Genomic DNA, 13001 nt, shown 5'->3' on the forward strand with positions numbered 1-13001 from the left:
GTAGAAATACTGCTTTTAGTCCACTGTAATAACGATAACTTAGTGATAATGTCACAAACACCACTGGTTCCAGTTTTTGTTAGTTCTACAGGAAAACTTTTTAAACCAACATTACAGTTTGAAGGTAACGTTATAATTCTATGTGAAGACCAAATTCACCAACCAAAGATGTAAGTTATTAGCTCATGATTACATCTCAAGCATGTCCATAGAAAATAAGCCTCTGAAAAGTTTTTATTCTTTGTAATACCTAGCGTGGAGAGGAAACAATGGCTTTGACTGGTGAGGCCTTCTTCCAAAAGAAGCAGATAGAAAGTAGATTTTTTTGTCACAAATTAAAAAAAATCATCAATTTTCCAGAATGTCTACTGAGACAGAGCAGCATTATTTATAAATAAAGTATGATCCTTCCCCTCCAAGACATCAAGCAACTTAATGCCTTCCTTTTGCTTTCATCTACAACTGTCTCTCTCTGTGAAGCTTGTAATTTGAGACCTGATCCTTTGTAAGAAGGAAGCTCTATGATATTATGAAGACTGACCTCAATTCCTTATTTCCTTTCTGCTTCAACCTGGAAACTTTTGTTTCCTTGTTTTTCACTCTTCCTGTCTTTGTTTTCCTTTCCTTTCATTTTTTCTCACCTTTGGAAAAAAATCACAAATAACCTTTGAGGGAATAATTAGCAATCTCTGTGACCCTATGGTAAAAACCTTTACCTGATTCACTACTGAAGTGGTTATCTAAGGGTAAGAGTTTCAGACAGACCAGGGAAAGAGAAATTTCCACATGAGAGATGGTAAGGGATGAGCAGAAAAGAGACCCTAGAAAGTAAAGGAATAAATGGATGGGAATACAGGAGGAGACATAATTAGCCACTCTCACATGCTTGCCACTAATTTCAAATGTTCCAAATGGAGCGTGGTGTTCTGCGGACAAGCTCATAATTAAGTACAGAGTTGCAATGCACATGCACAAGAGGTCTGAATTAAGGTTTCATGGGTAGCCTTCTGGCTTTCCCAACCTTTGGTCACTTAATTTAGTGACCTAAATCCTTTTTAATAAAGAAAAAAAATATTTTGATGAGGTCTTTTAATTGTTCAGGGAGGAGGGGTTGTTAAGGACTGCAATTTATTATGTAATTGTAGATGCATAGTACTTAAAAGGAAAAATTATTCTAATTTTCATTCTGCCTAAATTTGTATACCATGCTGAGACCTTAATACCTGTGGTTTTTCTCCTGAAGTGCATTAAGCTACATGACTAACATCTGTTTCAAATGCGTCAGAAGCAGGAGGTCTGCCAGAGAATCTATAGGACCGGTAGATAATCATGGTTTTAAAGAACGTCCAGAAAAGATTAGGTTCTAAGAGGAAAGGCTGCATGAATTCACCACAGGAGAGTTTTAAGAGACTCTGCGTCAGAATCTTTTTCTAAGAAGGTTAAATTTGAGGCAGTTTTTTCAAACTGAGGAGCTTTTAGAACAAGTCAATAATTATGTCAACAAATAACATGGACCAGATGGTATTTGTACTTGAGGAATTTTTAGGAAACTTGGGTATGAAGTTACTGCAGGTGCTGAACTATGAATGGTTATGTGTAGCCTTTTGCTGAAATCAGCTTTGTGCCTGAAGACAGAATGAGGCAAATACGATGGCATCTTGCAAAAAAGGTATCTGAGAGAATCTGGGAATAGCAGACCCTAATTTGCGTGCACCAGTCAATTTAGGTGGCACTACATTACAGAATTAAATTAGCAGACCTACATGGAAGTATGGAAAACCAGGGATAAGTAAACACAATGTTTGTAAAGGACAGTCATGTCTTATAGATCAGTCAAAGCTCTTTGAAGGAGTTAAGCAGGTTAATTATGATTTAGCCAAGAGCCCTGGCTCTTGAATACCTTGATAATGAAGACCAAGAGCTTCACTGTTACTCCATGGCTTTGGTATGTTTAATAGAATATTAGGTTCATATGTCTTCAGTGTAGTTTTTCTCAGCTTGTTCTTATAATCTTCCCGTGTCACTGTTGAGTTTTCTTTAGTTCAGGTGGGATTGTCAAAATAAAAGGAATGTGTGTTCCTGAGTCATTTTGGCAGTTTTGAAAACCCCATCAATACACAATCGTTTTCCCACTATTTCCCCATAATCCTGTCTCCAGGTACCTTCAAAGCTGATTTGAGCAAAAGGCTACGTACAACAGTAAATAGTTCAGTACCTTCAGTACTTTGTGCGATGCTGTGCCGAGTTCCCTGCCTGTCATGCTGGCTCGTATTGTTTCATCGCATTCTTCTCTATCTGTAATCTCTTATAAATAATTTATAAGGTCTTGGGACAGGACTATATCTTTAGCTCGTGTTTATAGCGCTAATAGTAGCGGGGTCCTGGCGCATGGCTGCGGTTCTGTGTACTTGTCTAATAAACACATATAAATACATGAAAGTATAGAAACAATCTGCCATTTTTAGACCTCTTTAATAGGAATTGGGCACTGGAGTAAGGGGGAAAAAAAAAATTCTTCACCCTCAACACCCTTGGGATGGGAAGCCTTGCAGGCAGGACCTAGTCACAAAGGTTAGCTTTGAGCTTAACCTTTAAATGAGCGAGGGCTAATCCTCCTTGGCCGCTTTTATCACCGGCACGGCTCCCATCAACCTCGGTTTAGAGGGGTTTAGGGGGTCCCTGCTGCTCCCCCCCCCCCCCCGCCTCCCCGCCCTCGACGGAGCATCCCACCACCACCATCATCTCCACCAGCACCACCGTCCTCATCTCCTCGCAGAAGACGCCCAAGGGATGAGACAAGACAGCAAGGAGAAGAGTTAAACAGGGGAATTGATAGAACCCGGCCCTTTTTTTCCCCTCCTCCTCTTGCTTGCGGGGAAAGAGAGGGGGGGAGGATCGGGACCTGTCGAACGGGGGTGGCCCCCGGCGGAGAGGCGCGGGGAGGGCGAAGCCCTCCCCGCGCCTCTCCGCCGGGGGCCACCCCCGCGGTACGGCGCGGCCAAGCACCGCCTCCGCGGCGGGATGCAGCCGCCGCCACCGCCCCGTGGGTGCAGGTAAGGGGCGGGGGGGGGTGGGATGGTGATGGGGGGGGGGGTAAGGAAGGTGGCCGGGCTACGCGGGGAGGATGAAGAGGGCAGCCCCCCCCCCCCCCCCCGCCAAGCTTTCGCCCCGAGCTCGCCTTAGGGGTGAAAAAAAAAAAAATTTAAAAAAAAAGCAAAAACAACCCCAACCCCAAACCACCACCCCCCAAAAAAAACAAAAGCGGCCGCTGAGGGCTGGCGGCGGTAGATTGTTTTTTGGCAAATTGAGATGATCCTCTTAAAAACGCTGCCCGCCGAGCCGGGAGTCGCCCCTGGGGCGCTGACCCACCCCGGGACGGAAGGATTTCGAGATTTAACTAATTTTTTTTACCCCCCCCCATTTTAACTGAATGGAGCCGCGGCTTGCAGACCCAGGAGCCAGCACGGATGCTGGCGCTGAATTTGGCGTAGCAGTTGGGGAGGGTAGTTTTTAAGAGACGTGGGGGGAATTTGCAGCAGAAATAATAAGTTTCTCTGTGGTCGCCTGATTAATTAAAAATGAAGTACGTGCTGTGCATTGGGAAGCAGTCCTAAGCAATGATCTGGAGCAATTCTAAGCCGTAAGAGTTAATATTTTTTTTTTTTTTCCCTTTCCTAGAAAATTCGAAATAGCTAGGTATTGCCTTTGTAAATCCATATAGAGCCCTCAGCGCTGCAGAGTGTTCACTGCTTAATGAATGTTTGTAAAGGGATTTTCATTCCCACTGAATGTCAGTGGGAGCAGCCAGAGCTCAGGGAGTCAGGTCACCCGCTCCTCTTCTTTTGCAAAGAAAGAAGGAGCAGAATTACTTCAGCAGCACTGCTGCGTTGATATAGTGCACAGGATGACATTCCTTGCTGATACAGTTGTTCAGGTGAAGCGTGCTTATGGAGTTTATGATTTTGAGCATGAAACTTGAGAAAGAGATAAGAAAAAAATGCAGCAGTCTCTCCATGAGCAATAGAAAAGGTCCTCTCGGGACTTTCTAATGCTCCATAATGGACCCCGGGGGGGTGGCGGTGTTTCATTTTTGTAATTTGTTTTCAGTCTAGTATATCAATATATTTATTTCCATTATATATGCTATTTATAGAGCATGTCTTTGAACCAGTGCATTTTTATTTACTGATTTGCTTCTCACATTGTGCGTTTGTAATGGATTGCACACTGAGATATTTCAGTGGTGCTTTTATTGTTTAACTTACAGAGATGTGCATTTTGGGCAAATTAGATACCTGTAGGTAGCTGTGGCTGTGCATTTTAATACCGCCTCTGGCAAGGAGATCTTCAAAAGCACAAAACATTTTCAGACATATATATAATGCTAAACTGAACTTGGTGAGAAGAAGAAATGCAAGAAACTCTTCATAATTTTCTGCATTTTCTAAGGTAAAACAATCATAAATCCACAACTGAAGTTATAAAAGCAAATTCAGAGTTTGAAATCAGCCCTGCTTCAAGGGATAAACACTTCCCATGCAAGCACTCAGATTGGCAGTTATTCCGCCACCCGTTCTGGATGGATGAATCAGAATATGGCACGGTACAAACAGCATAAGGCTCTGTCCTGAAAAAAGTTATGTACAAATTGCTGTCCTTAGTTATTATTAATAGACTACCTGAGGTCAGTAAGATGATTTACAGTGCATAAAATTAAGCAGATGTCCATGTCTTCGCAGTACCAGGATCTATATGGGCAAGTTTATAGGTAATAATAGATACAGAATAATCTTGTGTAGCGGAAAACCATGGCTTGAGGGCTGCATGTCTCTTTAATTTATAAAGATTAAAGAGATTGAAAAAATACTTTAGACTTTTATGTACTTATGAAGTAATTTAAAAATAATTTTAAAATGAAAAATGAACCCCTTTTGTTTAAAAGTGCTTAACAGTAAAGACACTGGTTCTTCGAAAGTTATGTATGTACCTTCATAAATGGAGGTAGAAATACCAACTGAATTACTGGCAGAAAAAAAGTCTAACTATTGAAAACCAAAATAAATATGTGTGTCACAGCCAGGCTTTATGTAATTGACTAAAATTCACGTGACACAGAGTCCTGCCTGATTTTTTTTCCTCAGGAAAGTTTAAACATAACACAGTTGGACCAAAGGCACCAAAACCATATTTTGGTTGTGTTTTGCTGTTGAAAAATATTCCATTTTGAAGAAAATTTTACATTCATATCTACATGTAATCATTTCAGAAAAAATGAACTACTTGTGGACCAAAGTTCTTCTAAGAAAATATTTCTATTGATGGTCCAGATACTGTTTTTTGTAGGTATCAACTCTTGTTCCCCATCATATGATAATCTCCGGGAAAATATTGATTTTAAGAACAAAAAAATTACATCTAAAAAGGCCATGGTATTAAAATATTTTCCAAAATATATCAAAAGACCTTTCTTTGCCTTAAAACAGAGGGCTGAGAAATATCAAGTTATGTAAAAAGGCATCTCGCATACTATAAAGCATTTAAAATGAAACAATCTTTCAGCGAAACTCTGGTGATTTATGGAAGTGAAGGATCTTTTCTAGGGATTTTGACTACAGGGATGCTAAGCTTTCACACTGCCCAGTCTACTACAGCTACGACTGGAAGAACCTGTGTCTGTGACAGTGGCCAGGCACTTCATGGAGGGTTACACCTCGACCTTTTAGTAACAACATAATGCAATTTTTCTGTGTCTAAGTCTAACTCTGAATCCTGATAGGATTACTGTTGTATCTTCAGATGCCTTTGTCAGCTGCATAAGCACCCAATTACTATTAGATAGTACTTAAGAAATAGTTTTGTCTTTGAGCACTAACCTCAAAGACATATAAGACACCTTTTCTTTTTCAAGAAGGCAAATATAAATACATGACTTCCTATTTCTAACAATCACAAAAAAATAGAAGCTAATCAGTCAGATTTTTTATTTTTGTGGGATAATAAAAATGTAATACTGTCTTTGCTCTCATTCTGATGGTCATCTACTGAGGTTAACTTAATCCCTAATACTGTCTGCCACAAGACCTGTTCTTTTGAAACTGTATTTGGCAAGTATACTGAACACTGAATATTTTAAGATAGGAAATTATATTTTCAGTTATAATAAACATGTGATAATCAAGAGTAGTTTATAAAAGGTATCAAGAGAATCCACTTAGTAGTTCTGTAATTACTGTAATTGTGCAATATTTTATATTTAATCTTGGGATCAAAGGTAACCATTGACAGCCCTAATTTGGGATCCTATTTGATAATGTGCTGCTTATCTTTCTGTCACCAAGGTATAAGTTTCAGCAGAAGGTGGATTTTCAAGTAACTTAATGTCTTACTTAAGTCAGTTTGTAAATTGTTTTAATTGGGGAGGCTTTGTATTATAGCACCAAGTACAATGTAGGTGCCAACAGTGATGAGCTCTACGGGCAGGAAAAAAAGGAGAATTATACTGCATAACTTAAACCGAATCTGTCTGGAAAGAGTAGTCTAAATGCAAACCCAGCGTATGAGGAAACAGAAGGAATTTAGAAAGCTATAATTCCAGAATTGTAGGATGACATTAAGGAATCAGATATTCCTATGAATATAGTTTGGCATGAAGAATGCAGACATATGGAGAGGATACAGAGAGTGACAACAATACTTGTAAAAGACCACCTAGACTGATTTATCAGGGAGGATGAAAAGTACCTAAATGTTTAAGGCTTGGTTAACTGCTGGTAAATAAAGAGAGAAGACAAGGTAACTGTTTACAAGTATTTGAGAGACACAGAGACCAAGAAGGGAAAATAGCTACATTTAAAGCTTATGAGTAGTGTAGCATGGCCAAGGGCTTTGAGGTATCGATGCAGGGCTGTTAGGAAACAAACAAACCAACCTGCTGAAAGTCAGGAGGAAATGAGGTTATTATCTGTACTAATTTAGCTGTAGAAACAACCCCTGTGTTAAAGAGTAATAAACCTTGTGAAGCAGCCTTTCAGCCTTTCATTTTTGTTTTTTCTACAGCAGGTCACTGAAACCTTGCTTATTACTTGAAAAATTGAAGTTTCACACTTCATAGACACACAGAGTCACAAGGATAGGTGTTGGGGCATCATGTCCCTCCCCCGGAGCTGCATCAATTACATCAGTGTATTTCCTGACAGGTGCTTAACTAACTTATGTTTTTAAGACCCCATTGATGGAGGCTCCATGATCTACCCAGTCCACAATTGTTTCCAGTGCTGTTCTGTCCTCCTCCTTCTTTTTAAAATGCCCCACCTGTATTTTCCTTGCTTAACCCACTATTTTTTGTCTACCCTTCTTTTTGGAAAAGAGATTATTCCCTCCCATTTTGCAACAGCCCTTCTTGTATGAGAAGATGGGCATCTCTTGTCCTGGACAAACAATTTGAAACAGCTGTCTTTCCCAGAGGTTTGCTTGATTTCTGATCTCTTAGAGATTTACAATGACTTCTGATCACTGTTGTTCTCTTCTGTAATATTCTTGCTTGAAATCAGATATAGTAATCAAACTGATACGTCAGCAGTGCTCACTGTAGGAGGACAATTTTATATAACTTGCAAGTATCTGCCCTATTTTTGTGTGCTGGTCTTCATTTTTTTGGAACAGTATATTGCAAAAACCACCATAACACCATAGCATGTATGGTGTTAAATCTGTGAAAAGCTATAGCGCCCAGATCCACTTCTGTAGAACTGATGCCAGTCATCCCATCCTGCCTCCTTCAGTCTTTATTTGTGCAATTGGTTATTCTTACCTAAATGAAATGCTTTGCTTTTGTCTTCTTCAATCTGTTAAAACACTTGAATTCTAATACCATTATCCAGTGCCTTTGAACCCCTGTCAGTTTGGTCCATCTGCAGATGTAATACTACTCTCTAATCCGTCATGCAAAGAAATCACTGAGAAGTATCCAGAAGAGACTCCTGAACAGATTTGCTCAGGGTATCCTTCCTGTGTGATAAAGAATTGTTAATAAGTACACACTAAATATTCACTTCCGAACGGTACCAACTTCTGCAATTTCTTCTAAACCAACTGTCCCTAATTTGTTTATGAGAATATCATGAGACCAGGGACTGTACCTGTTGCCCACAGTTTCTCAAAACTACTTTCTTGTGGCGCTGAGACTGGCTAATCTGAGGCTGGTGGAATCAGTTCCCTAGAGTACTGTTTATTAGGCTAGTTGTTTTGTGGAACGGCTTCTATGACCGGAGTGTTGCAATGGAAGGACACAGATCGCTCTTTAGGAAGGACAGGCAGGGGAGACGAGGAGGGGGCATCACCCTCTAAGTCAATGACCAGCCAGTCTTGAACATGGAGCTCTGTCTGGGGATGGATGAGGAGCTGACCAAGAGCTTATGGGTCAGGATTAAAGGGAGGGCAGGGACAGGTGATGTTATTTATAGTGGGGGTCTGCTACAGGCCACCCGACCGGGAAGACTGAGCGGGTGAGGTCCTCTATAGACAGACAGGAGCAGCCTCACGTTCAGAAGCCCTGGTCCTCATGGGGGACTTCAACCACCCCGATATCTTTTGGAGGAACAACACGGCACGGCACAAGCAATCCAGGAGATTCTTGGAATGTGTTGATGGCAACTTCCTTCTCCAAGTGATAGAGGAGCCAACAAGGAGAGGTGCTATGCTGGACCTTGTTCTCACCAACAAGGAGGGGCTGGTGGGGAATGTGAAGCTCAAGGGCAGCCTAGTCTGTAGTGACCATGAAGTGGTGGAGTTCAAGATCCTTAGGGAAGCGAGGAGGGCACACAGCAAGCTTGCTACCCTGGACTTCAGGAGAGCAGACTTTGGCCTCTTCAGGGATCTGCTTGGTCGAGTACCGTGGGGTACATCCCTGGAGGGAAGAGGGGCCCAAGAAAGCTGGTTAGTATTCAAGGATCACCCTCTCCAAGCTCAGGAGCGATGCATCCCAACAAAGAGGAAGTCAGGCAAAAATGCCAGGAGACCTGCATGGATGAACAAGGAGCTTCTGGACAAACTCAAACACAAAAAGGACGCCTACGGAGGGTAGAAGTAAGGACAGGTAGCCTGGGAGGAATACAGAGAAATTGTCCGAGCAGCCAGGCATCAGGTTAGGAAAGCTAAAGCCCCAATAGAAATCTGGCCAGGGATGTCAAGGGCAAGAAGAAAATCTTCTATAGGTACGTCGGTGATAAAAGGAAGACTAGGGAAAATGTGGGCCCTCTCTGGAAGGAAACAGGGGACCTGGTTACCTGGGACCTGGAGAAGACTGAGGTACTCAATGACTTTTTTGTCTCAGTCTTCACTGGCAAGTGTTCCAGCCACACTGCCCGAGTCACAGAAGGCAAAGGCAGGGACTGGGAGAATGAAGAACCACCCACTGTATCAGGTTCGAGACCATCTAAGGAACCTGAAGGTGCACAAGTCCATGGGACCTGATAAGATGCATCCATGGATCCTGAGGGAACTGACAGATGAAGTGGCTAAACCACTATCCATCATATTTGGGAAGTCTTGAGAGTCCAGGGAAGTTCCCACTGACTGGAAAAGGGGAAACATAACCACCATTTTTAAAAAGGGAAAAAGGAAGACCTGGGGAACTACAGGCCAGTCAGTCTCACCAATGTGTCCAGCAAGATCATGGAGCAGATCCTCCTGGAAACTATGCTAAAGTACATGGAAACTAAGGAGGTGATTGGTGACAGCCAACATGGCTTCACTAAGGGCAAATCATGCCTGACAAATTTGGTAGCCATCTACGATGGGGTTACAGTGTTGGTGGATAAGGGAAGAGCCACGGACATCATCTACCTGGACTTGTGCAAAGCGTTTGACACTGTCCCACATGACAACCTTCTCTCTAAATTGGAGAGACATGGATTTGATGGATGGACCACCTGGTGGATAAGGAATTGGCTGGATGGTCACACTCAAAGAGTTGTGGTAAACGGCTTGATGTGCAAGTGGAGACCAGTGATGAATGGCATTTCTCAGGGGTCAGTATTGGGACCGGCGCTGTTTAACACCTTTGTTAGTGACATGGACAGTGGGATTGAGTGCAACCTTAGCAAGTTTGCCGACAACACCAAACTGTGTGGTGCGGTCGACACACTGGAGGGAAGGGATGCCATCCAGAGGGATCTTGACAGGCTTGAGTGGTGGGCCTGTGTGAACCTCATGAAGTTCAGCAAGGCCAAGTGCAAGGTCCTGCACATGGGTCGGGGCAATCCCAAGCACAAATACTGGCTGAGTGATGAGTAGATTGTGAACAGCCCTGTGGAGAAGGACTTGGGGATATTAGTGGATGAAAAACTGAATGTGAGCCAGCAATATATGCTTGCAGCCCAGAAAGCCAATCACGTTCTGGGCTGCAGCAAAAGAAGTGTGGCTAGCATGTTAAGGGAGGTAATTCTCCCCCTCTACTCTGCTCTTGTGAGACCCCACCTGGAGTACTGCTTTCAACTCTGGGGCCCCCAGTGTAAGAAAGACATGGACCTGCTCGAGTGGGTCCAGAGAAGGGCCATGAAGATGATCAGAGGGCTGGGGCACCTCCCCTGTGAGGATAGGCTGAGAGAGATGAGGTTGTCTAGCCTGGAGAAGAGAAGGCTCCAGGAAGACCTTGTAGTGGCCTTCCAGTGCTTAAAGGGGGCCTACAGGAACGATGGGGAGGGACTCTTTAACAGGGCATGTAGTGATAGGATGAGGGGTAATGGTTTTAAACTGAAAGAGGGTAGATTTAGATTTGATATTAGGAAAAAATTCTTTACTGTGAGGGTGGTGAGACACTGGAACAGGTTGTCCAGAGAATTTGTGGGTGCCCCATCCCTGGAAGTGCTCAAGGCCAGGTTGGATGGGGCTTTGAGCAACCTGGTCTAGTGAAAGGTGTCCCTGCCCATGGCAGGGAGGGGTTGGAACTAGACGATCTTTAAGGTCCCTTCCAACCCAAACCATTGTATGATTCTATGATTCTATAAACCCCTGAATTTATTTAAAAAGCCCCAACCTATTCTTTCCCTAAATTCTTTTCCCTTTGTCACTGATGTATTAGCTGCCTGGTGGCAATTAACACAAATAGTGAAGAAAAGAAGGAGAAGAAGGAGAAGGAGGAGAAGAAGAAAAACCTAAACACTTTGCTCTTCTCAGCACCACTTACTGAATTTTTCTTCCCGCTTAGTAGACCAATTGTTTTTCCTAGTCCTCCCTTCTCTTCTAATGTCTGTACAGAGTCACATCAGCACACATCTAACACGAGGGATTTTTGACTGTGTGGGACTCAGTAGGAAGGGGCCCTCTTTGCTGGGAGCTGATTTATGAATTTTGATGTGATAGTAAAGATGAACAGACACTTAAAGGGACTGTGCAACCTCTGCATGAGTGTGCTCCTGTTTTTTAATGGCAAAGGGTCCATGTTTGTGCATTGTCATCTTAGCAGAACGTTACCTATCTACAGAATGGAGTTTATATACTTAGTGAAATAAATCTGTTTACAGTGCAACCTTTCAGCTACATAGACTATGACCCTATATGCAAAACAGCAAGGAGAATATTAAATGATTAACTGATCCAAGAATGTGCAGTGAGTAGTACTAGGTTTTGTCTGGATTGGAAAATAAAGCTAACAAAATGAAAGCCACAGTGAATGGTTGTCATTTTGAGTAGCTAGAGCTTGAACCATAAACTTACTTAGTCCAAGATCTTGAAAGAACAGCCTCAATGCTTTGAGTCTTTCATTAGGGCAAGGTTCTCTCTATGTTTAGTAAGAAAAATACAACGATGGTGACTTTATTTTAGTCAATGAAATTACTTTAAAATGCTACGTTCACAGTGAGCGTTTCAACTAACAGTGATTTTTGTCAAATGTCTCCGCTCTTCATTTTTCACTTCAGAATTTCCCAAATTTTACTGCAGGAAGGGTCCTGAATCAGGACTTCAGCTCAGTAAGGTTTTAGAGATGGTGCACGAAGTTCCCCTTGCTCTGATTTTAGGCTGTGCATTTTCATGGGATTATAACAGTTCATGCGTGGGTGAAATTAATTACCGGAGTTGTTAGCCTTATGTAAGCAAATCATCTCCTACTGTATCCTCTTGCTAAACTTTCATTGCAGCTAGTTTAACTATTCATGGCAGGATTCCTATTATTTTGTTTCATTATCCTTTACTTACTAATAAAGCTGTTTTACATAATGATTCATATCTGGAAGCAATTTAGTATGTCGTCATGGTCCAATTTGTTGCCTTCATTAATGAAATGAGAAGGCACTGTCAATCAGAATGGAGGTTGTTACTGTGATTTATAAATTCAATCCTAAGGGTAAGCAAAGTTCTGATAAATGTCTGTTTTTGAGAAGGGCTGCAATGAGGTTTTGCAGTTGAAGATTAATTGGATTTTTGTATTTGCTTGGAAAAAAAGACTATGGTTTATAGGTGACCATTAGGGCTGTACACTTAGCTTTCCATGGCTACTTATATTTGAGTGAAAAGACTGGGAAATCTGAAGCAAACTAGAAGTAAAGTATTTCTCACCGTGTAGGTAGTTCTCCCTCTTCTGTAGACAAGGGGAGAGAATGCAAATTGGACTACCTCACTTTTTACTTAGCTGTTGGTATCAGCTACAGCTGCACATGTTATTGCTGGAGTGCAGGGTATTGTGGGATGTAGACCTGGCCCTTGTGGTTTATACTGTTCAATATAAGGCCAGTGATTAATTAGGTTATTGCATCCATAGCTAGAATTGCATGAGTAACCAAGATTTATGTTGCTGTGGCAACTTAGAGAGACACAACTGTGCTGAATTTCCTAGATCTTTGAAGTAGGAGTTCTCCTAATCCAAAATGGGATTGAGAATTCCCATCAGCATGTGAAGAGTGTAACTAAGAGGGGCCCTCATTAATAGTCTGAAATTTTGCATATCTGACTCTCAAACTGAATTGGGTAAGTTCCTGCTGCTCATCAAAGGGTTAGAGAAAACA

General features: G+C 42.1%; 1 protein-coding gene across 8 annotated transcripts in view; it reads left to right on the top strand.

Annotated features, from left to right (window-relative positions):
* The window catches only part of TRMT9B (tRNA methyltransferase 9B (putative)), a 125293-nt gene that overhangs the window by 95640 nt on the left and 16652 nt on the right, over positions 1 to 13001 (top strand). The window contains exon 1 of one of the 8 annotated variants that reach the window (XM_030027358.2): positions 2768 to 3053. The exons of 6 other annotated variants lie outside the window; for them this stretch is intronic. In XM_030027358.2, coding sequence (XP_029883218.1) covers positions 3022 to 3053 — 32 coding nt within the window. In that variant the 5' untranslated portion in view covers positions 2768 to 3021. Of the gene's footprint in view, positions 1 to 2767; positions 3054 to 3421; positions 3641 to 13001 lie in introns of those variants that run through there. One more of the 8 variants, XM_030027446.2, reaches the window with a different exon arrangement.

Source organism: Aquila chrysaetos, chromosome 1 (genome assembly GCF_900496995.4).
Source record: "Aquila chrysaetos chrysaetos chromosome 1, bAquChr1.4, whole genome shotgun sequence".
NCBI classification, from domain to species: domain Eukaryota; kingdom Metazoa; phylum Chordata; class Aves; order Accipitriformes; family Accipitridae; genus Aquila; species Aquila chrysaetos.